We start from the raw sequence: 26492 nt of genomic DNA, 5'->3' as shown, positions 1-26492 counted from the left end.
CAGACTTAATTTTTGGTCCCAGTATGAAGATTTGAACTCAGGGCCTTGAGCTATAATTCAGCTTTCTTACCTCTCAGCTTTTCTTACCTCTGACTAACTAAAGATGGAGTCTCATGGAGTTTCATTTCCAAGTTAGCCAAATCAAACCATCATTCTCCAGAGTAGCTAGGATTACAGGGGTGAATCATTGATGCCTACTTCAGACTGAAATATCTTCATGTTTCACCATAATTTTAAGGAAAATTTCAACATGGATTCCATGCTCATTCAGCTGTATAGTCTGACCTCCAGTGTTTTCTGGATATGTGCTTTCATCCAGCCACAGAAAACACGGCCCATCCATTTCCACCTTGACACGCACTGCTAAGGAAAACCCAGCTTCACTCTTTGCCCAAGAGATCATGTGTACTTGTCTTTCATATATTCAGTTCTGACCTCACCTACTTGACATTTCCTTTTCAAAGCTATCCAGAGAGAAGTTTGGAGCTTTAGGTTCTCTTTATTCTTACCTTTAAGATAGCCATCTCATGAATGCATCAAAACAAGTCTATTCACTTTCCCTTCCTGTATTTGAATTTATTGGTATACATGAGTTCTAAGAAGGGGTTAATTGTGACATTTCCACACATCTAAACAATGTATCCTGATTGCACTCTCAAATCAGTTACCCTTTCTTATCCTATCCATTTTCTACAAATAATTGCATTATGCCATTTTCAAACATGCAAATAAACTACATTAACCATATTTCATCCTCATTCATCCTGTTCCATAGCCCTTCCTCCCGCTGTGGTGCTCCCTATCCTCAAGCCGATTTTACTTCAGTGTCAGAGGGGGTTTTTTAGTGGTTTTTAGTGTTTATTCACTGCACCAAGAGGCTTCACTTACATATTTCAGGTGCGCATATACCATCTTTTGCTTGAAATAATCTTCTCTGTTGCCTCCTCTAACTCTACTGCTTTAATTTCTTCCTGATTAATAGTTTTCTCTGAAGTTCCTTTTGCCATTTGAATACATAGTTGAACTATATTGCAAAATTATTCTTTTTTAATTAATCTTTCCCCTCATATAACTCTGTATTTAGAATTCTGGGACTGTTTATGTGAGTACATATATGCGTGTATATTATACATATGTGAATATATACGCAGTTACCATTGTATATGTAGGTGTATATGTGTGTGCATATATTGATGCTTATGTTCCCATTCTGTATTTTGATATCACTTTTAATTCTTTTCAGCTGTTTCAGAACCATAGTGCAGACCTGTGCAGCCCTCAGTGTGGCAGGGAGGGACTTGCTGAATCCATCAATGATCACTTTATGTCTAGTTCTGAGCCTTTCTGCCCTCCAAGTGCATCACTTGTGAATGAGGTGAAGCATCTCTGCATTCCTCAGTGCTGTTCTGCAAGGTCCAGATGCAAGATTTTTCCTGGCATATCATGACTACTTGATAAGTAGAATTCCTCAGTCCACCTTAGGTAACCTTTCTGTTTTCTAGAAGAGGTGAGTACAGATGAAGGTCACACAACTTGTATGAAAAAGCAAAGATCCAATCTGAACTTCTTGACCATGTTCTTTTCACTTGAATTTAAAACATGTGCCAAACAGTTTCTTAAACTTATGGGTACAAATGTTTCTACTTATATGACCACATTTATCTTGAACCTTGCTGGGATCAGGAATATAGAAATGTATGAAAGATGTTTGGTTATTACATTTTTCCCTCGGTGATGATGATAGAACCCAGGACTTATGTGTGTCAGGCAAGAGCTCTAGCACTTGATTACATCCCCAACCCTAAAAGATGATTCTTATTTATATAAACCTTCACATTTATTGTACAAGATGGAGAATCAACAGACACATTTGATTTTACTTGGACTGAGGCCCATCAAGGAGGTCCCAGTGCACATAGGGCATTCAAGATGAGCAATAGAAAGGACAGCTTAGCCTTTCAGAGGAGCATTGAGGGGCTGTGGAATTTCTCTGGGTGGGAAGAAGTAGACAAATATAAGAAAGTGACTGGAAAACAATATGGCTGGTCTGTAGGATGTAAAGGCCATGGTGAACATGCAGAACATGATGCTCTCTGAATTCTCAGTAATGTTGCAAGTATATGGAGCTCATTCAGTAGTTACACACTGGTAACTACATGGATCCGGAATTGACCATTCTAGCTATTAAGGCTGTGTGGCCTTTGTCAATTTCTTTATGGGGCCCATGGGCCCCATTCCATGGACTAAAATGAAGTTCCACGATCCTTTCTCACCCTATGATAGGTATTTAGATCTTTCCTCTAATTGAACCTAAATCTCCTATGTGTCCCCAAATGATGAGAATGGATGTTTGTTTTACCTCTTCCTGGGGAGTGCCAGCTGCATAATACATCTCCTTTTTCTGCCCTTCATCATTACTTTTCCCCTGTTTGGTTATATTGGGTTGAGTGCTCAGACCTCATGTGCCAGAAATTATACACACACACACACACACACACACACACACACACACACACACACACACTACCCTGAATTGGAAATGTAGCTTTACACTATTACATGCTGGTTCCTACTGTGAACTGTTAGATGTGTGATTCATGATCCTAAAATCTGCTAAGACTGAAATGCCAAGAAGAAAATACATAGGAGAGTTTTTCTAGAAATCCCTGAAACCAAGTTTTATATTCAAATTAACCCCCAGGGATCTCAGTTATTGCTTAGAAAATAATGAAAGGGAAAATAAGAAACACAAATGAAAAATCAGAGGCTTCATGGTCCCTTCAGAAAATTGAAAGAAGTCTCTCCCTCCTTTTTCTTGATGTTTTCCTGAGAAAACTTTCCTGTCTCTTTGGACCACATATAAACCATTTTGTAGATGACACAGGCCCTTTATCAGCTTTGTGAGCCAGGAATGTCTCTGTCAAAAAGTCTGGAGTTAACCCTTTAAAATGAACAGTTCAAAGCAGGCTATCACACCTGTGATCTTAGCTACTCTGGAGACTGATCTCAGCATCATGGTTCAAAATCAACCAGGGCAGAAAAGTCAGTAAGACATATAGTTCCAATTAACTCCCTAAAGCAAGAAATGGTACTATGGCTCAATACCTTGAGGGACAACACCCAGGTTCTGAGTTCAAGCCCAAGGACTGGCAGAAGAAAAAGAGGGAGGGGGAAAAGGAACACATGAGGAAGGAGGAGGAGGAGAGGAGGGGGAGGAGAAGGAGGAGGAGGAAAGAAGAAAGAAAGAAAGAAAGAGAGAGAGAGAGAGAGAGAGAGAGAGAGAGAGGAAGGAAGGAAGGAAGGAAGGAAGGAAGGAAGGAAGGAAGGAAGGAAGGAAGGAAGGAAGGGAGGGAGGGAGGGAGGGAGGGAGGGAGGGAGGGAGGGAGGGAGGGAGGGAGGGAGGAAGGAAGGAAGGAAGAAAGGAAGGAAGAAAGAAAGAAAGAAAGAAAGAAAGAAAGAAAGAAAGAAAGAAAGAAAGAAAGAGACACTCTGCAACAGGATTAACTCCAAATGGATCAAAGACTTGGAGGTAAAAGCAGATACACTGAAAAGAAGGATTTATAAGAAGGATTAAGAGATACACTAGGACTTTTTAATGGCATTAAATTATTGCCCATGAGCCTAAGTGCACCTTTGGCAATGGAAATATAAAGGCCTTTCTCCCTTTCTCCTCAGCTGATAAAGTGAGGTGATTCATTTGTGCTAAACACAGAAACCACAAAGAGGCTTATGCCACTTATTGAGATATCTCTCATACTAGAGAACAACTACAATACGTATTCCTCACAATATGTATTCCCCAGCAGGGAATATCATGAAATCATTCCCACAGAGGGATACTTCTGCTATCCCATAGTGGGCTGGCTACTTCAGTGATCTCTATTAGTGAAAAGAAGCAAGGAACTTTATGTGTCCACATATGTGTCCATGTAGCGGAAATTTTATATGCTACAACCACTTGTGAAGTGGGATGAATTAGGCTTTCAAGCATTTGTCAATGAGGAAAAAAGTGTATGAAACTTACTGGAATTTTATCCATCGACATTCATACACAGGAAATAGTGAATGGCTAGATTCTCATTCTCTCTCTCTCTCTTCTCTCTCTCTCTCTCTCTCTCTCTCTCTCTCTCTCTCTCTCTCTCTCTCTTTCTCATTATTGTTTTCAAATAGATGTACAAAGGGATTTCAGTTTAACAGATCCATTTTATAGGTGCAATGCGTCTTGATCAATGCCATCTTCAATTTAAAAATTAGCTTCTTTCTGCTTATGTTTAACCACTTCTAGCTCATCTCATAAAATAAAAGCTAACCTGAATTCAAAAAAAAAGTGATACACTAGATCTCCTTGGCATAGGTCAAAGCTTTCTTAATAAGGACCCAGAAACACAAAAAAATCAAAGAAAGTCTGGATAAGTGGGACTGCATTAAACTGCAGAGCTTCTGTATGGCAAAGGACATAGCTAGCAAGTTAAATAGAAAGCCCACAGAATGGGAGAAGATCTTCACTAACCATACAACACACACAGGCCTCATATCTAAAATATATCAACAGCTCAAAAAATTGAATCACTCCAAAACTAATCTCCAAAGAAACAACCATCCCCTTAAACGATGGGCCAAAGACATAGAGATTTCTCTGAAGAAGAAATAAAAATGGCCTATAGACACATGAAGAAATGCTCGACATTTCTGGCTATAAAAAAAAATGCAAATCAAAACAACTCTAAGATTCCACCTCACTCCAGTTAGAATGGCCATGATCAAGAAATCTAATAACAACAGATGCTGGAGGGGATGTGGCCAGGAGGGATCACTACTACACTGTTGGTGGGAGTGTAAACTCATTCCATCACTCTAGAAAGCAGTATAGCAGTTCCTCAAAAGACTAACCATAGAACCAGGAGTTTGGCCTAGTGGTAGAATGCTTGCCTAGCATGCAGAAAGACCCAGGTTCAATTCCTCAGTACCACATACATAGAAAAAAGCTGAAAATGGTGCTGTGGCTCAAGTGGTAGCGCTCTAGCCTTGAGAACAATCCAAGGACAGTGTTAGACCCTGAGCTCAAGCCCCACAACTGGCAAAAAAAAAGACTAAACGTAGAGCTCCCTTATGACCCAACAATTAATTCTACTACTTGGCATTTACCCAACCATCCAGAAACAAGCACATACTAAATGCACTAGCACAATGATGTTCATTGCAGCACCATTTACCATAGCAAAGATATGGAACCAACCCAGATGTCCCTCAGTTGATGAGTGGATCAACAAGATGTGGTATTTATACACAATGAAATTCTATGCTGCCATCAGAAAGAACAACATTGCCCCATTTGTAAGGAAATGGAAAGGCTTAGAAAAGATCATATTAAGTGAAGTAAGCCAGAGTCAAAGGAATGTAGGCTCAATGGTTTCCCTCATTTGTCATAATCAGTAGAAACCTTGGGCTCTCCTAGCAGAGGTTTACAATAGAATAAAACCTAGATACATAAGTCTATATAGTTTGACGCTAAATGAAAGGACCTCCAGGATATAGAAACAAAAGCCATATGATGAGTGAATGTTGTCCTTAATGTACTATGTTATCTCTCATCTCTTTTGCTGTCCCTTGGTTATCTTATATTGTTACAGTATTTCACCTTGTTATATTGTATATGTGCTTATTTGGTTATTTGAAATACGATAGGGAAGGGAGGAAAACAAGATGAGGGGTGGGATAGGGGGAGGGAATTGGGGACCAAAACATGAGAAAGGGTATCAATATTTGTTAAGTAATGCACCTTCTATCTGGTGAGTATAATGTAGCCCTTCTATTAATTACAATTAAAAAACAACCCCCCCAAAAAAGGAAGTGACAATGTTTCCACAGGGTTTTGTGGAAAAGCCAGGACCTAACTATCTTCCAGTTATAAAACTACCTTTTGCCATGAACCACTAGGGTCCATTTTACTTCACATAATGGTAATTATCTTTATCTGTCCCAATTCCCAGGTAAAGTTAGGATGAATGTAGATTGTCTATACTGTAAATCTCCTTCTGGTTTAATAATTCGGCATTAAAAGTTCTTTCTCTATTTCCCTTGTGAATTACTGTTAGGAGATGGTTTTACTTTTATTACATTTCTTCAGCAGCAGAAAGCTTGTTTCCATCATCGTAATGAAGAAATGCTGGGTAATCAAAGCAAACTGGTCTTTGTTAAGCTTTCAAAACCCAGCAGAGAGTAAAGTCATAGGACAAAAGATGGGTCTTTATAATTCTAGGTACAATAATTACTGCTCTGGGAATCCAGGCTTCAAAACACATGGACTTGGGTTCCCCATGTCTTCTGATCCCAGGAACCCCGGGATTCCTATATGGGCTTCTAAGTGAGCCTCTGAGCCACCACCACCGGCAATCATAATGCTTGGATAGGAGACAGCTAGTTCTATTATTCACCAAGACTTTTCAACTTCCCACTCTCACGGCCAAATTTCTCTTCTGGGAGCTATCTGTGCTAGAAGTTCAGCTTTTTGTCTCATTTTCCTCATTTTATTGCAAATGGTACCTTTGAGCTTTTCTTTGTGATTCTATTTTTTTTCTTCCTTAGGTATCCACTTAACATTGTTCATTTTCTCTTTCAGATCTCAGCCTTCTCTCAGTTACCAATAAAAATAAGTGGGCTATTGATTTCAAGTCCACTTCCTGACAATCTAGGAGTGTCTGACATTTTATCAACAGGCTCCAAGGGAACCTTCAAGGAATGGTGATCACCCAAAATTCTAATGCTGAAATAAAAAGGAAACAGAACAGAATGGTGTTCATGAATCACTTTGGCCATTTGTAAAATCAAATGGGCTGTATCATATTTGACATGCATCTAAAAATTCCTGCATTGAAGTTGTCCTAATTTTTGTTTGAAGCAAAGCACTATTACACCCAGGTTTTTTCCAAACCCATTAGTGATTCTCCTTTCCATTGGCAGACTGTGTAGACAGTCCTCATTACCTCACAACTGTTTCCCATTGCAATTAAGAAACCTTTTCAAATAAACTTCAGTTTATGTTGGTGATGTGAGTGACTTAGATCTGTCAACAACAAGGCTCAGGATAAAAACCAATTCTCTCTATATAGAAAAATGCCATTTTCTTTTCTCCCCTGACCTTTGTTTTATTTTGTGCTGGTAACTGGGGCTAAAATGCAGATCCAAGCCCTCTTCCTTAGTTTTGGGGGTTTTCTGTTTTTTGTTTTTGTTTATGTTTTGTTTTGGTTTTGGCCATCCTGAGGCTTGAACTCAGGGTGTGGGCACTGTCCTTGGGCTTTCTCAAGGCTAGTGTTCTACCACTGAGTCACAGCACCACTTCCAGCTTTTTCTGTGTATGTGGTATCAGGGAATCGAATCTAGGGCTTTGTCCATGCTAGGCATGCACTCTACCAATAAGTTATGCTCCCAGCCTCTCTTTTTTCATTCAACACTGCTGCTCTGCACAAACCAGGCTACACTAAAGCCACTAGCACAACCATGTTCATTGCAGTATTGTTTACCAAGATGTGGAATCAGCCCAGATGCTCCTCAATGGATGAATGGATTAAGAAAATGTGGCATACTTACACAATGGAATTCTACACATTCATCAGAAAGAATGGTATTGTACCATTCAAAAGGAAATGGAAAGACTTGGGGGGAATGTATTAAGGGAAATAAGCCAGACCCAGAAAAACCTAGGATGTGTAGTTTCCATCCTTTGTGGTAGACTGTGGCTATAAATCTACAAGTGAACACACTTGGTGGTAAACTAGGGGTTACAATTGAATTCACTGATGTGTAAGAGACTCCATAGAGAGTTCAAATAGCATAATTCTTTAGAAAGACTAAGTCAAAACCCAACAAAGTAAGTATCAGGAATTAGGTATATGGGGAGAGAAGAGAGGAAGAAGAATGAAGGGGGAAGAGAGGAGATGCAGGCAAGAATTCATCGTATATAATACAGAACTGAGAAATATAGGGGAAATAGTGGGTCAAAGGAGGTAAAGATGTTCAAATGATGACAGCCGTAAGATGCACTGCACACATAAACTGCTTTGTTAAATGCCAAAAAATAGAGTATCTAAAAATTAATAAATGTGAAGGTAGAAGTGTGTTGGGTATGGGGAATTCAGAATGTTAAAAGGGATGGCATTGATCAAGAGACATTGTTTCCTTGAAGATAATGAAAACATTCAGAAAAGCTGCTGCTCTACCACTTGAGCTACCCTTCTTTAGGCTTTTTCTTTTTTTTTTTAGTTAACTTGGATTTTTCTGTCCAGGCTACCTTTGAACTGTGAGTCTCAAATCTTAGCCTCCTGAATGCATAGGATTACAAGTGTGAGTCACCAGTTCCCAGCTTTAATTTCTGTTAGATTATAAGGGTCTCTTAGACTTAATAGGTCTTAACTTTTATCAAGTGTAAAACCAAACTTTGCCATTAAATTAAAATGTAGTTAGATTTGGGAGGACTGTTATCTCATTATCCATTAATACAAGGCAGTAAAGACTCAGTTAACCAGAAAAATGGAAGTAGCAGGGCTGCGAGTTTGGCCTAGTGGTAGAGTGCTTGCCTAGCATGCATGAAGACCCAGGTTCGATTCCTCAGTATCACATACATAGAAAAAAGTCGGAAGTGGTGCTGAGGTTCAAGTGATAGAGCTCTAGCCTTGAGAAAATCCAATGACAAAGCTCAGGCCCTGAGCCCAAGCCCAGGACTGACAAAAAAAAAGAAGAAGAAGAAGAAGGAAAAAAAAAAGAAAAAAAGCATGTTAGAATCCTAGACTCCAGCCCCTAGTTTATGAAATGAATTCTTACCTTTAATCTTTGCTGATGTATTCTCAGTAACATAGTTGCAGCTCTGAAATGACTTACTACTAAGTAATAGAAGCATTTCATTTATGTTAAAAATCATAATAGTATGCTTCTGGATTTTAGTAATTTGTTCCTTTATCCTCAACAAATTTTCTTACCTTCTTCTCAGACACAGGCAAATGGGGACAATTTGATAACAGTATGATTTAGCATGGCCATAACCGGACTCATGAAAAGTACTCTGTACTATTTTATTTTCCTCTCTAAATGTGGACACCAATGTGCCTCAAAGGTTACTTTTGTTCACTTCTATTATTCTTTGGACAACTTTCTTACGAGGTAAGGAAAGCTTTTATCTGATTTTCTGGATGATTCTAGAAAATCTCTATCCTACCAAGATCTGTGTGTGATGGTCCAAAATGAGTGACACATTGTCCAAAAAAACAAGGAAGATGTGAGTGGAGAACAAAGAGAAACAATAAATCAATTAATAATCAGGCTGTGAAACTGCTTCCTAATGGTTTATCACTTAGTATTGTGAGAAGAGTCCTAGTTGTAAGATGCCTATAATTAACTATATGAGTACCAGAAAAACACAAACTAGTAGTATAAGTTCTTCAGAAAAATTAACAAGTAATTACTCATTAGTCCTTCAAAATAATTTCTACAGAGAAACTGATGCTATAAAACCTTAATACCTGTGAATTCTGTTAGATCTAATAGTACAACTTTGTTTTCCTTTGCAACATAGATGCAAAATACAGCAGGCAGATTACAAATACCTAATATCCTATGCAATATGAGTTGCAAGCTCTAGTCTTTCACTAGTGTCCATTAGATGGAATTTTTCAATGTGTATCCCCATATGGAATACACTTAACTCCCTAGGAGAAAATATACCAAAGAAAACCTTCAAGCAATTCTTCGTAATGGATCATGCATCTTTCTCAGCAATTTGTACATCTTGCAGTTCTATATTCCCGTCGTCATTACCCCAACTTATGACTAGTTGGCCAGAACTTTAAAGTGGAAATGTAATGGGTAAAAGAGGATGTAGCGATTCAGAGCCATCTAATCCCCTACACATGCAAATTATATATTTTGAAATCTCAGAGATGTCCTTATATACTACCTGACTAAAGAAGGCACCTGTGATTTCTACAGATGTCTCAGTGTCCACCTCAAATAAGGATCTGCACCCCAATCTCAACTCTTCCAAAAGTTAAAGTACACATGAGAGAGTCTCTTAAATTTATTATACATTAAAAAAACAATTTTCCTTAGAATTTTAATAGTCATTTGAGTATTCATCTTTCATCTCTTTTCAACCACGTGGACTCTCTCAAACTTACCCCAATAGCCCCTAAAATTGGAGCTTGATAAATCCACCTGTCTCCAGCACTAAGTTCCCAGCACCTAAGACACACACACGGAAAAAAAAAACTTTCATGAATAGATTTGATTTACAAAAGCCATATAATGAATGATTGTTGTCCTTAATGTACTATGTTGTCTCTCATCTCCCTTGCTGTCCCTTGGTTATCTCATATTGGTATAGTATCTCACTTTGTTATCTGATATATTGAATTTATTTGTATTTGGATATTTGAAATTTGATAGGGAAGGGGGGAAAACCAAGATGGGTGGGGGTGTGGGGGGGGAGGGAAACGGGTACCAAGACATGTGAAAGGGTATCAATGTATGTGAATTAATGCACCTTCTATCTGGCAAATATCATGTAACCCTTTTACTAATTACAATAAAAAATAAATAAAAAATAAAAAAATAAATAGGTAATTGAAAAGTAAGTAGAATTTTAAACTTTTAGTGAAAACTCTAGCCCAACTACTGAATAAGAAACAAATAGAATGATGAAAAAGATAACATTAACCAAGATTACATGGAATTCATAAATTGATTTGTTGAATAGTAACTCCTTTGTACAACTACTTAAAGATAATAAAGCTATTTTTAAAGGAAAGAAAAAAAAAGAGGTGCAAATATCTTAACATTAAACATCCAAATCAATGAAAACACATATAATGGGTCCTATTTTCAAACTATAATATAACCTTTAGATAAGTAAATTTGTACAAATATTGAACAATTACTTTTATATTGACCAGTGACCAGAGATGAAATCCTGTTTACACACACACACACACACACACACACACACACACACACACACACCACAGTCTTCTAAAAGTGGTAACACTGTTACTTTGCTTTTATTAGTACTGAAATGAGACATGATCATTACAAATTCCCTCATACAGTTCTTTCAGTGACCAGAATATGTTACTATTAAATTCATCAAGTGTAAATTTATGCTAATCCTGTAACTGACTTTGCAAATTATTATTGTCAATATGAACACAACAGAAAATGAAACAAAATGTTTGATACAGTCCTAAAAATTAACTCTTTTTCAATAGGATGCAATTGATTTGTGTTCTATAACTATTGACATTTTCTTGTAATTTTTTGGCATTAACTTTCCTGAATAAAATTATGCAGTTCTTCCATTTCTACTTTGAAACAACTATTACACTTACTAGTTCCCTCATTAAATAAGGAGCTTAAAAAAATCTTCACAAGGGCCGGGAGTTTGGCCTAGTGGTAAGAATGTTTGCCTAGCATGCATGAATACCCTAGTTCGATTCCTCATTACTACATATTTAGAAAAGAGCAGAAATGGTGCTATGGTTCAGTGGAGTGGTAGAGCTCTAGCCTTGAGAAAGCCCAAGGACAGTGTTCAGGCCCCAAGTTCAAGGCCCAGGACTGAAAGCCTTCACAAGGGTTCTTTATATTTTTCAAGATCCATGATTTTGTTTTTAATTTTTAAGTGATTAACAGTTATCAATAAAATTAGCACATATTTTACCTATTTGTTGAGCTAGCACTCTACCACTCAAGCTAGACCTCCAACCCTAAGTCACCTACTATTTATGTTTATTTTCTGATTCCACTTAGGATAGGAAGATCAATACTTGTGTTCTAAGGTACTGAAAAGTGCCCAGAGTAGTATATAAATAACACTTAGGAAGTCAAATATTTGCTGGATTAAATTGGCATAAATTGGACTCAAAGTAAGTTTCACAGAAAAATAATATATATGCTCTTAAGAAACTTTCTTTTTCCTTTTAAAGGTATATTGTTTTTATTTCTTTCTGTATCAGGACTAAGTGTGCTCAGTAACACAGTTTCCATTGTGAGTCTGCACCACAGAAATTAATCAGTCGCTGTAGCAAAATGTAATTATGATCCTGACAATAAATTCCTCATGGCCTGTGAATGTCATATCTTCATACTTGAGCATAATTGGACATTTCTTAGTATTATGTATGAGCATCTATTTTTCACATGACTCAACTAGACAAGGAAGATAAAAGACATCATTACTGAGCTGTGCAGAACATGTATCACATTACCCTAAAAGATTTTCTTCTATAAGGAAAGTAGCAAATTTATGGTGTGAATATAAAATGAACATCCACTTACTAGCTACCAGGGTTTGTATTCCATAAATTTTCATTTCAGTTTTTGACATTTTATGGTATCTTCCCAGTCTTCTCTGTTTGTCTCAGTGACATTTCCTCATTATGTCTCCTCGCAGTGAGGATTCAATTATACAGTTCTAACAATACAAAATACTTGTATTTGGAAATAGGTCAAAATCACCTACCTCCAGTAACATGAAAAATTTGACTTCAATGGTTTTTGGTGTCAAAGTTTCAAATTTGCTTTTTGACAAGTGAGACAACTATGATACTAGACTCTTAAAAAAATTGTTATGAATCCTATTTCAGTGTCTCTACTTCAGATCACATGTGACCCAGGAAGCACTTCCTGTTCAAATGTTTTAAATTGATTTAAACCATCTAGGAATGTAGTTCTAAATGAGACCCAGCACAGTGATCTAATAGAAACAGAACTTCCCACACCAAGTTTAGACACATACATGCTGCTTCCAGAGAGATCCAGTGAATACTATTGACACTACATTGCAATCTCTCTACAATTCACACTTAGTAAAAGAATGGGGGGTAGGAAAGCCTAGCTTGGGGCACTTATAAGAGTCCTAGGAAAAAAAGAATCCTAGGAATGTTAGAGACCATCCTTTCAAGTCCTCCCTATTTCAAACCCTATCTTCCTTTTGGAATGCTGATACAAAGACATAGGAAGGAAGTGGTCTGTCTTCCCCAAATGACTGCCATCTATTGTCTCCTTTGAATGACAAGCAAGAAGTAACAAGGGTCTTAAAAAATGTTGCTTTTGTAAATAAAAAATGAATAAAATTACTTATAATTTGACTTATCCATCCTCCACCACTCAGTTATCTTGCCCTCCAGAACACAAATAATACTCTTCATAGATTTTAGAACCAGAAGTGTCTTTTTCATTCTAGTGTCTTTTAAACTGGGTCTAATCTGCTTATCTCTAAGTGGCAAAGATGTGGAGAAAATGTAAGGCTACATCAGAAGCTGAGTCATTGATAGGAATCCTACCCACGTGTGGATATGCACGACCTCAGCTCTCTTCACATCCACCTTTGGCAGAGTATATAGATCATATTCTATCCAAGAAAACATAAAACACTGAACTTCATGAGGAACTGAGTAAGGGGATTTTAAAATCATGCCATATAATCAGTAATGCAATTTGTTTGCACAGTCAAATATAAAAATCAGCTCTTCATTCCCCATTAGAGAACTGTAAATGTCTAAATTTTATCTGAGCAAAGTGAAGGAAAAGTGAGATTTGTTGTACAGAGGAATCATATATTCTAACTTATAACTAACTTTTTTTGCATTAGTTTCAACTGTGTTAGAGCACTATTTAGTGCTAAGTTATATTTTCTCAACATGTTTTGTGTTCGATGGATTCGTTTTTTGTTATCAATAAAATATTTGTAGTAATTGAGTTTCTATTTTTAAAGGAAATTACATAATTCAGAAAATGAATTTAATATAAAATGCATTACATATTTGCTTTCTTTCCTATGCTCAGGGCCTGAAATATGTGTTGAATGGAATACAAAAGTGAGTCAAATTTAGACTCCAGGTTAAGCTTTGAGAATGTGCCCTGATGTCCCTGAGTCCCAGAGTCCCATTTTATTTATCTCTAAAATATGAGACTGAATCAGAAAATTCTTAGGTGTTATGCCTCCTCAAATTCTGAATCTAGGGTACACATACACACACACACACACACACACACACACACACACACACACGTCTTAGAATGTCATTGCTGTAGCATTAATTAGTAATAATGATTTGCTGGTATGGCCCCCCTTCTAGCAGAAATCCAATAGATCTCACAAATTTTCTTTGAGATTTCCAACATCGTTACAAACAGAAATAACAACCGTGTAAACATGAACCCAATATCTACAAATGTTTACAAATCAAATAGCATACAAGGGTAACAGCAAATAAAAATGTAAAGCAAAATAAAACAACTGAGAGAAGCTGGTGAATAGCAAATTGTGAGGCAACACATGGGAGGTTGCACTTTAAGACAATGACTCTGGAGTGTTACAAGGAGAGGAGCAGCTCTCTACAGACATGAGTGCATATTTAGTATGATGTTTCTTTTTTCAGTGCCTAGCAAAATTTCTCTTCTCTTTTCATTGTGTTTTGTTTTACTAGTTAATAGTTGAAATAGCATGAACTCTGGGACTCACATTTGCTGGGCTGGCCACAACTCCAGCACACATTTCTAAAGAAAATGATTAGAAATTTCAGACAAACATTGGCTCAGAATTTAAAGAATCTTCCAAAGAATTAGAAAAAAGGGAACTATCAAAATGCATAAAGCTTGCACATTTAATACAGGTGTTAGACTGCATTTTTTTCATATTCCAATGAAGCAAACAGGTTATCAAATATAGATAAGTGATAATTAGTAGTGCACACACCATGAGACTAGTGGGTATTAAACACTCAGGATTTTCTAAACAGACAAGAGACACAAAATACCCCTGATAGACACAGAGTGATCAATATTTTTGAGGTATTAATTCATCTAAGTGATCAAACTTACCCTCATTTATCCTTTGTCCAAGAAATGAAAATAAACCAGATCTACTCACGAGGCAAGCTGGGAAGGTGTAGCTCAAGCCAGTTTTCTTGCTCAGAGTATGTTCTACCAATTGGTCCCCTTATTGCAACATCATCTCTGCTCTTCATAACCACATCATCATAGGGATGACCAGTGTTAGAGAGATGGAGGAAGAAGCCTGGTCCTTCTACCAGCTCACACCTCTCCTAAGTGTATCTCCTAACCCATCTCTCCCTTTTCCTCTCATGGTATGTTTTCAATGACTTCATAAACCATGGACTTTATTTGTTCTATGGCCTGTGGGATCAACTGGAAGCCTTTTCTGCATCTAGGCTACTTTCAATATGGTATCTCTAGACAACAACGCCACCAAGAAGAGCAGCCAATCTGGCCTATTGACTCTGCAGAAAACCTGAAGCTGTCAATTGACTTCTTCCATTTGTCACTCACCTAGCATCAGCCAGAGTTGCTCGTGCCACAGCCCAGGCCACCACAAATGCTGCTGGAAATCCTGCAACCAGAAAAGTTCTAAGACATAAATATTTCATTTAAGATGAAGTACATTTCCTCATACTTATACATATGAATGTATTCAGATGAACAAGTATTTTAGAAAAAGTTGGCAGTAAGTTGAATTACAATCTCTTTGGGTCTCTCTGGTTACCATGCAGCCTACTCTATTTGACTATTTAATATGAGAATGTTATATTTCAATATAATGTATTATTTGTAGGTATTTTTTGAAAAACTATTCAAATTCTACTTTTTATAAAAAAATTGTCAAAAAATCTTTTTAAGTCCAGTGATTTTTTTTAGGTCAGCTTGTATAATGTTTCTACCTATTTTCCTGTCAATTGACCCTTTTCCATCCAACCATCCATTCATTCATTCATCAAGGTTATTCTGATCTCAGAAGCTACAACAATGAGCAAACCAACGATGTTCTTGTCTTCTTAAAATGTATACTCTGGTGAGAAAGACAAAATTAATTAAAGGAATTTCTCATGTAATTATTGCGTGCCTTAGAAGAAATGAGTGGTGCAAATGCCTCTGTGGATAAGAGGGATAGCTATTTCTCATGATGTGGTTAGCAAAGGCCTGGCATGAATATATTTGCTGCTTTGTTGCCCTGGATTTCCTTTAAGCACTTGACTTTTTGATCAATGCTTACAGCTTCTTACTTTTTGATCCCTATCATCTACTTGATGCCTGTACAATCTCATCAGGCAACATCCTAAATGATGTTCTAAATCACATCAATTAATCATGTCTTGAGTTGCCGTTATGATTCAGATGATAATTATTTCAAATCTATCAGGGACCATCACTTGACAAAATTCCTTTCCTTATGCTCATAGTAGATCAGAGTAGACATGGCTCTAGAAATTTTTTTAACCACATTTAAGCTTTTGGTAATTTTTTTTGCCAGTCCCAGGCTTGAGCTCAGGGCCTGAGCATTGTTCTTGGGCTTTCTCAAGGCTAGAGCTCTACCACTTGAGCCACAGCACCCTTTCCAGCTTTTTCTATGGTGGTACTGATCTAAATCAGGTCTTCATGCATGCTGGGCAAACACTCTACCACTAGGCCAAACTCCCAGCCAAAGCTTTTAGTAAATTTTTTATGACCAATTTTTTTTTTTGCCAATTGTAGGGCTTGAACTCAGGGCCTGAGCACTGTCTTTGGACAGTGAATCAAAGCACTGTCCTTGGACAGTGAATCAAAAAGATTCAAGTATATAATTCATTAAATGATAGTCATGACTTAGAGATTATTTTAAAAGATCAGAGTTGCAAAAGACAGAATTACAAGACAGTCTAGCCATAACACTCTAACTCTACCTCCCTTTCTCTCTAATATAGATATACACAGATTCATTTACCTATATTGATATGTATGTAGAGAAATATCTATCCAGCTTAAGTGTATAAAAGTGGGTGTTCCCATTTGGGATTGTGGTTAATTAAATGGACATAATATTGAATGGAAAACACTCTCACATTGGGCTTTAATGAAAGTCCTATATGCTTTCATGTATATTCTTATACTATTCTGTGAAATATTCATTTCAAATAATATTTACCTATTGTAGTTGCGATCACTGTGCCAAACTTTTTGTAGACAAATTAATAAATCTTGTAAGGGGAGTTTAGAAGCACATATAAGCTCACTGGGAACCTTGACTGTTTTTACTTTTTTATAAAAAAATGATTTGAAAATGACATTTCTGGGTTTTACTATAACAGGGTTATAACTTTACTTGAGAAAAGATAGACTAGAGCAGGAACTATGGTGCATGCCTTGTAATTAATTCTAGCTCTTTGGCAGCCTGAGATCAATGGGATCACAGTTTCAGACCCAGCCTGGAAAACAGTGCTTAAGCTCACAAGACCCCGTTTCAACAGAAAAAAAGCTGTTGACAGCTGTTATACCCGTTGTCCTAGCTCTGATAGAAAGCATAAGATTAGAGTCCAGATCAGCCTGGAAAAAGTGAGATACTATTCTAGAGAAAAAATATGAAAAAAGTGAGATACTATTCTAGAGAAAAAATAACCAAAGTACAAAAGGTTGTAGGCACCACTCAAATGGTAGAGCACCTGCCAAGCCAGTAGAAGGCCCTGAATTTAAACTCCACTACCACCAAAAAGGAAGGAGGGGAGAGACAGACTGTAGTGACCAACATAGTTTAAATAAGGAGTTGATGAAGATGTCTGCATCAGTTAGAAAAAATTTAGTACATGTGTAGCCAATGATGTAGAGATTCACAAAGTAAACAGAAGAGCTGGCTTCAGAAATAACACTTGATTCACAACCACTATTTCATAATAAATGAAGTATTACAGTATAGGAAGCCTTTGTCATCCTAAAGGTTATTAATTAATTATCAGGATATTTCAGGCTTTCAAGTGTTGAGACAATATTCAGGCAGAAAGTTTTTAATTTGAATAGAGGGAGGGAAAAATCTTCAAATTTAGTCTTGAGCCATTTTGATAACTCCTTTTCTATATTGACCACCTTGTAGTTAGAATATTAAAATAATTAACTGAGTCTGCAATTGTTCATCTCTACATTCTTAATTCTCCTTATTTGTTGCTATGCAAACAATGTCTTTCTGTTGTGAGTTTTACCTACCATAATAATTAACCCAGTACTATTTTTGAAATGTGAGCTGAATGCCTTCTTTTAAAAAATAATAACCATGCTAAAAAGTGATTTAATTGACCACCTAAAAAGCATGGTAATGTGTAGTTTTTCCTCTTTTTTATTGTAAAGATGATGTACAGAGGGGTTACAGTTACATTATCAGGTGATGAGTACATTTCTTTTTGAACAGTGCCACCTCTTCCCTTGGTTTATAATTGTTAAATACAATCTGATATTCTAAATTTCTTCCTGCCATTCTTGCTATATGACCTAGAAGTATGAATTAGGGTGTATCATTATAGCTTAGAAACTCAAAAACCAAAATGTTGATGAAATCGTAGATGAAGTAGAACACCAACTTAAGGCACGAGGCTAGCAGTTTTAAACGTGCATGGCTTAAATGCATTTGTTTTAACTTCTCCCATAGGATCCTTGCAATAATCTAGCCTAAGAAGAGGATCAGAAAAGGTTCAATTGCGACACAGGAGGGAAGATGGCGGCGGTTCAGGGTGAGTCTTTCTGAGCTCTCACCAAGATACCAGTTCTAGAAAGGTTCAGTTGCTGTGGCCATATGATCATATGAAATGAACTCCAAGAAATTGAAACAAGAGGTTTTTTTATTTTACTTTTTGTGGGTTTACTTTTCTTTTCCCCTTTGGTTGTTGGTTTTGATCTCTGTACCTTCTGTCTTGTATGTAAGCATATCTGGTTTGGGAAGGGAAGGTGAGGCACAGAAATGGTGGGACAAAGAGTAAACTAATGCATCAGTGATTCTCACTAGATCCTGTGTTGAAAATGAACCATACAACTTGTATGCGAGAGGGTTCAAGAGAGAAAAAAACTGGAAGAAAATGAGGGCAAGAGGTGACACTGTTCAAAAGAAATGTACTCACTCAAGAAGACGTGATACTTATACACAGTGGAATTCTATGCTACCATCAGAAAGAATGGCATCACCCCATTCATAAGGAAATGGAAAGACTTGGGAAAAAATCATTTTAAGTGAAGTAAGCCAGACCCCAAGGACCATAGGCTCAATGGTTTCCCTCATTTGTAATAATTGGTACACATCTAGGACTCTCTAAAAGAGGATAACAATAGCTCAAAAGCTATACACATAAGGTCATATAGGATGAGACTAAATGAAAGGAACTCTAGGATATGGAATCAAGAGCTTTATCTTGTGTCATTGTCGTTTTTAATGTACTATGTTATTTCTCTTCTTCTCTTTTTTTTTGCCCTTATAGTTAATCTCATGTTGTTACTGCATCTGACTTTGTTACCTAGTATATTGTATATATGTTTATTTGTTTATTTGAAATAGAAAAGGGAAGGGGAAAAAACAAGATGATTGGGAGGGAGTGGAGGAGGGAAACAGGGACAAAAACATGAGAAGGGGTATTAATGTATGAGAAGTAATGCACCTGAGGAATGCACCTATAACCCCTCTCTACATTACCCTGATAATAAAATTAAAAAAAAAAGAAATGTACTCACTGCCTGAATTATATAACCGTAACCCCTCTGTATATCACATTTATAATATTTTTGTTGTTGCTGTTGTTATTAGTCGTGGGCTTGAATTCTGGGTCTGGGTTCTGTCCCTGAGCTCTTCAGCTTAAGGCTAGCACTCTACCACTTGAGCCACAGTGCCCCTTCTGGTTTTCTGGTGGTTAATTGAAGAAAAGAGTTTCAAAGTCCTTCATGCCAGAGCTGGCTTTGAACTGTGATCTTCAGATCTTAACCTCCTGAGTAGGATTACAGGCATGAGCCACTGGTAGCCAGCTAATAGTTTTTTTAAGAATTACTAAAAGGAAAAAGGCCATATAATGAGTGATTGTTGTCCTTAATGTACTATGTTATCTCTCATCTCTTTTGCTGTCACTTGGTTATCTCATATTGTTACAGTATTTCTCCTGGCTAGCTGATATATTGTATATATTCTTATTTGGTTATTTGAAGTCGGATAGGGAAGGGAGGAAAACAAGATGAGGGGCAGGGGTGGGGGGAGGGAAATGGGGACCCAAAACACAAGAAAGGGTATCAATGTATGTGAAGTAATGCACCGTCTATCTGGTGTATATAATGTAACCCTTCTATTAATTACAATTAAAAATATGAAAAAATAATAATCTATCCCAAGAACAGTGATAAGAAAGTGAGCTTGACATGTCTGTTGTTGCTAGAAAGACATAGGATTAATCTTTGGGCTAGAGGTATGGCATCAAGAATAGAAGGCCTGCCTATTAAGCATATGGCCCCGAGTTCAATCCCCAGTACCATCCAAAGGAAGAGGAATGACTCTCATTTCAGAATAGAACCATGAAAAACATGCATAATAAAGAGGGAAGGGAAGGGTTCAGGAAAACGGCTTCAACAATGTGGTCAGTGGATACAGGGCAAAGTCCTCAAATCCACAAGCAGTTTCAAAGGAACACAGTGCCTTACCCCAGCCAATCAAGATGAAGCCCCACAAGTATTTGGTATCAGAAAAGAAAGACACAAAGATTAAGTTATGCAGGTAGAGACCTTCCACCAGGATCCAGTAATAGTTGGTAGCCAAGAAGTAAATAAACATCACCACAGCAATCTTGCACCCAATCTGTTACAAAGAAACCAGAATGGATTCATATTAGAAGTCTTCCATTGGACTGGAGAACAACCCAAGACATAAAACAATTCTTTAGCTTCTTTCTGGAGGAGTCGATTTGTCTCCTGTATATGAATAAGCCAAGACTGTTGGAATATATCAGAATCAGGGTAACAGACCATTCTGAAAGACTACCAACTTAATTCTATTTTTTTAAGTAAAGTTACACACTGTCTTCATAATTGTTTACAGAAGCTTTTATGATAGTAAGATTCACAGTACTCATAAACTGACATGTTGAATTGAGAATACTTTATACAACTATTAAAGACCCAGAGAGACAAAGGATACATGTTTCCCTTGTATGTGGAAGCTAGATTTAGCTTGTAAACTCATAAATACATTGGTTAGTAGGCAAGTATATACAAATGTATTAACTAAAATATGGCAGATTTGAAGGAGATTTCAAATAGTGTAAGGCAAAAATCAAAGTTCAGCAACAGAAAACACCAGGAAGCAGGCCCTCAAAAGAGTAGGGGTGGTGTCAAGGGGAAAAAGATGGGCGCATGAAAAGGAAAAAAAGGAGGATAAAGCAGTCCTGAAGACAATGTATATCCCACAAAATTAGGAAATGTGAGGGAAGAGGTGGAAAGGTGTGGGATAGGAGAGAATGTTGAAAGGGGAGGCATTAATCAAGATATAAAAGATATTGTTACAGTATTTCACCTTGTTATCTGATATATCGGATATATGCATATTTGATTATTTGAAGTTGGATAGGGAAAGGAGGAAAACAAGATGAGGGGCGGGGGTGGGGGGAGGGAATTGGGGACCATGACATGAGAAAGAGTATCAATGTATGTGAAGTAATGCACCCTCTATCTGGTGAATATATTGTAATCCTTCTATTAATTACAATAAAAATTATATGGAAAAAAGATATATTGCATTTACAAACTGCTTTGTTAAATGGCAACTCCTTTGAAAAACTAGATTTTACATATATGTATATATAAGCTAATGTTTATACATACACATAATCACCAAACTAAATAGAATAGGAAAATATAAGAAAAATATTATCCATCTTTCTACCACAAATTTCTCCCAATATTTTATGCCATAGTTTTTTCATTCTATTATTTTAGCAAATCAAACTGCCCCAAAAGTTACTAACTTAAAGCATGAATATTTAATATAGCCTATGGATCTAGGTATCAGATGACAGTTTCTGTTGATCTGGGCTAAGTTCAGGCTCACTCATGTAGGCAGTCTTGCATGGTATGTTCCCACTTCTACCATATGTGTCTGGGTAAAGCAAATCCCAAGGCCAGGTCATAAACAGGCACAGGAGAGACTACAAAGTTAGGGGGGAAGGCAGAATAACACACAAGGCTTTAATATTTCTCAATAAAATCAGTCTACTGTAACTTTCAGATACATTAAGTGATCAAATTAACTGCCTGATTTTAACTAATATTGGGACATTTTTTTAAGTGTCACAGAACTTTAGAGCTGAACATTCTGAGCACATTGTAGGTTTTTCATTCCCAAGCTTCTGAATTTGCTGAATGAAACAGTAACACATAAGGTGTTAATATGGTCTGTGCATCAAATATCATCTCAATCGCATGGGGCTTTTTAGTAGTTTTTATTCCAGAATATTTTTAAGGAAAGAACCTCCCCTCTTTCCCCCACCCCGAAGCCTTTTTAGTCACCTAAAATGAGTGGTTAGACCTCAAGAAAAAAACACAGAATTAAATATCCAGTCCAGTCAACTCTAACCTTAATCAAATTAACAAGTGTGTCTCCAACTGAGAGGTTTTACTTATCTGGACTGTTACTCAAATCAGCAAGGAGAGGAAGGGGTGGGAACACTTACATACTGTGACTTGTCCACAGTGGGGATTCCCAAGGGATTCTGCAGGTCACCCTGCAACACCAGGGACTGCAGCTCCTCCACTCCCAAGTGTGCCTGAGCCACTCTGTCCTTGACAAAGATGCTTACAGCTCTCAGCATGAAAGACACGAACAAGTGCAGATGGATGTAGTTCCTAGTGCAATGCAACCGCCTGTGCAGGAAAGATATTCACGACCTACCGCTAGATACAATTAGAAATGGGAAAAGGAAATACCCACAATGAACCCAAACTGCTCCCGAAGAAAGAACTAAAATGTGTTAGCTCAATGTTTCAGCTATTATTTATGTAGCCAATGAAAATATGCAAAATCTAAAACCGAAAACACAACTTTTTGAAGATTAGCTTCAAATGTGCCAACACCAAGTTTTCAAATGTGGCTTAGTCTTCTAGCATGTCTATCCATCCCTGAAACTGCGTACTCTATTTTACGACAGTTTTGCATGACTTTGTATGTTAAAGGAATAAGTTACTGAAGGGAGAACCACATGCAGAGGAGATAAACACTGTTAAAACTGGAGATTCCATGTCTTTAATACCTTCAGTATAATTAAAAGTAAAAAGTTCTGGCAGCATATTAAATGTTTTCCTTCCTAGTATGCTTTAATATATTCTATATAATTAAAATACCTAGTAACATATTAACAATTTTATCTCCTAGAAGGGTTGAGAGCAAGTAGGTATACTGAATTTAGGGGTGGATCCAGTAGTACTAACTCCTAGAATAGAAATAACCCCCCCAAGATTTTTATTCTGATAAGAAAAAGATTTTATTATAGAATATGACCAAAGGGGCTATTAGAAAGCCCCTTAAATATACAATTTTCCTGTATAGTAAACTCATGAATGCATGATCTTTCTTTCACAAAAACAAAGCACCCAAGCCTAAAGAAGTAATTAGACACTTCTAATCCAAATATTTTCTATGGTCTTATAATTTACATAGTAAAATTTTATATATAATTTATTTTCTATGATTTTTATAGTTGTATGCTCTTCCTTAAAGGTCAATCTCATTCAAGTGATACTAGACTAGGTGTATGTTTTGACTGATACTGTATACTTTTTATAATGTACAGCAGACACAGAAGAAAAATGAACAAAACCATATATGAAGTTTACCAGGTGACCATATTTACATCATCACAATAAAGACTAATATTGGAAAGTTTTCCAGATATCAAAATCCCTCTTATGTCCGCTTCAAACCATTGTCTCATTAAAGATAATTCTGGAGACTAATTCCGTAACATTTGTATACTTTGTATGATGAGGGGAATTCAGATGACAATGAGCTAAACTGAGACATTTTAGAAGTGATCACATGATTAATTTGTCATGTCCGCTGTACCAGATAGTCCTCTTCGTGCAGTGATTTTTCAGTAGGAATATCACCACAAGAAAACAATAGGCAGCTAGATGAAATATCACATCTACACAGAAAATGTCTACTGCATGTATTGCCCTTAGAGTATATTAATAAGTTTTTTGATTTTCAAGCGACTCAATGCTATTATCCTAATAAAAGAGTGGTTTTGGTTTTGTAAAGCAAAAGATTTGAAATTTTTATATAGCCTTTAGTTGTAGAATCTATCAACTCTACATAAAGTGACTGCATAGCAATAGTAAAGAATTCATAATTAAATGCTACAGTAACTTAGTACGTAAAAAGAACTATTACTGAGACAACGGTATTCTCTTGAATTTTTAGTTACCTTTTTTCTTGGCAGATCTGTCTGTTATCCTAAACAGTCAGAGCTATGCTTAGTATAACAGAATGAGTTCTGGAAAGTTTCTTACTTTCAAAGACAGATCCTTGATTTGTTTTTGCTCTACCAAGAACTCTTTTCACCTAAGATTTCTAATGTTTTTTTGCCAGTCCTGGGCCTTGAACTCAGAGCCTGAGCACTGTCCTTGGGCTTTCTCAAGGCTAGAGCACTACCACTGAGCCACAGCACCACATCCAGCTTTTTACTATGTTTGTGGCATGGAGGAATCGAACCCAGGTCTTTGTGTATGCTAGGCAAGCACTCTACCACTAGGCCAAACTCCCAGCCAAGACTTCTAATTTTAACCAATCTAAAACTTTCACTTTCTCACTTTACCTTGTGTGGGGGATACCATTTGCTTTTAGGGAGTCATATTCTCAAAAAATTGCGACAAGGAAAGACTCAGGAGCTCACACATGATTTAAATACAACAGAGACCCACACAAGGATGACCTTTTCTGCAGCAACTGAGCTGGGCACAGCAATTAAAACTTTAGAGTTTGAATGCTTTTTTTTTCCAGTCCTGAGGCTTGAACTCAGCATCTGAGCACTGTACTTGGGCTTTCTCAAGGATAGAACTCTACCATTTGAGCCACAGTACCACTTCCAGCTTTTTTTTGTGTGTGTGATATGGAGGAATCAAACCCTGGTCTTCATGTATGCTAGGCAAGTACTCTATCACTAGGCCAAACTCCCAGTCCCCTAGAGTTTGATATTTTTTAATATTTTATTACTTCTTTTGACTGTGGTTGGCCGAAGGGCTGGTCATAAATCTGAATCTATAACTACTTCATGCCTTGCCTTGGTCTAAACATATTATTTGATAAACTTGTTCCCATGCCTTTTCTGATCACATCCTATTATCATTCAGGTTTATTTTATATGCCCTTTCTTTGTGTAAAAGTCCTGGCTCATTTCCTTCTTCTACCCTCCAAAATTACTATGCATATTTCATAGCATTTTTCACATGGTGCACTACTTACTTTGTAAACTACTGGAGTCACAAATTTAACTGCAAGCATCGTGAGTACATAACACAACTTCAAGAGATATTCTGATAGATCTCTAGGTTGAAGCTCAAAATTTGTGTTTAGATTATCCTGCATTGAGTGGGAAATAAGCTTATAGTAGGTAAACACACCTACCAAAGCCAGGCAATGCTGTGTTTCATGTGTTGAGGTCTGATCATTTGGAATAAATTTTGTTCAATGGCACCAAAATCGTTTGCCAAAGTAAAACAAGCCAGATGCCAGTGGCACATACCTGTAATTCTAGCTACTCTGAGGATCGTGGTTGGAAGCCAGACTTGGCCATAAAGTCTGTGAAACTCTTATGCCCGATTAACCACCAGAAAAACTGGTGGTAGAAAACACCAGAAAAACAAGTGGTAGAACTCTAGCCTTGAGTACAGATATAGCCCTGAGTTTGAGTCTCAAAAATCGCACCAGAAAAGCACAAGTCCTTGTATCGTCCATGAAAGGGTTTTTATATTTCCATGTTACATCACTTTGCTAATAAATATATTGAAATATAGATGTTTTGGCTTAGACGTGTCACATTGCCTTGATGCTTTCAAAAAAATCAGCCCCCCACACACATACATAAAATGGAATTTGTCACTGAGAAATACATTTTAAATAAAATAATAACAGTAAGTTTTAATCACAATTCTGTGCTGGGGAAAATCACTAAGGGCTTCGATTATGCCACCTCTGTATCTTCCAAGAGTAGGAATGAGGTCATGTCCCTTTCTGAAAAGGTGCACGGGAGTCACTCACCTGAAATAGCCAAGAGTGAGAATAGCCACAGCCAGGGAGCCGAAGGAGATGGAGTAGCCAATGGTGTATAAGACATAGAGGCTCTGGAAGAATTCTTGCTGGAGTGGGAGAGGCAATCACATATAAAATAGGAACATTTTTGCTAGGGCATCAGTTTAAAAAAGAAAGAAAATGTCACATTTTGGCATAATATTTCTGGTTCCCTTTCTCTTTTTTGAGCTGTAATTTGCATGTGATAGAAGGAACCAATCTGATATGAGCAGTTTGACAGTTGTGACACACTAAGTTCACTTGTGTCCTTTGATATTCAAAAAGCCACCTACCATCCACCTCCACACATCTACAGCTCCCATTTCTGTCACCACCAGTCTGCTTTCACTGTTCTCATACCTCGTATTCTTCTAGATTGTTC

At 37.1% G+C, this 26492-nt stretch overlaps 1 protein-coding gene across 1 annotated transcript in view; it reads right to left on the bottom strand.

Moving 5' to 3' along the window:
* Positions 1–26492, bottom strand: part of Pth2r (parathyroid hormone 2 receptor) — a 66383-nt gene that overhangs the window by 13310 nt on the left and 26581 nt on the right. The window contains exons 5-9 of the mRNA XM_090355216.1: positions 26081–26178; positions 22497–22686; positions 20473–20626; positions 15334–15394; positions 10167–10230 (exon numbers count right to left, since the gene is read on the bottom strand). Of these exons, the coding sequence (XP_090211342.1) occupies positions 10167–10230; positions 15334–15394; positions 20473–20626; positions 22497–22686; positions 26081–26178 (567 nt within the window). The remainder of the gene's footprint in view (positions 1–10166; positions 10231–15333; positions 15395–20472; positions 20627–22496; positions 22687–26080; positions 26179–26492) is intronic.

The sequence above is a fragment of the Megascapheus bottae genome, chromosome 21 (genome assembly GCF_031878675.1).
Source record: "Megascapheus bottae isolate mThoBot1 chromosome 21, mThoBot2.hap1, whole genome shotgun sequence".
Taxonomy (NCBI): domain Eukaryota; kingdom Metazoa; phylum Chordata; class Mammalia; order Rodentia; family Geomyidae; genus Megascapheus; species Megascapheus bottae.
This window is presented reverse-complemented; position numbering and strand designations above follow the sequence as displayed.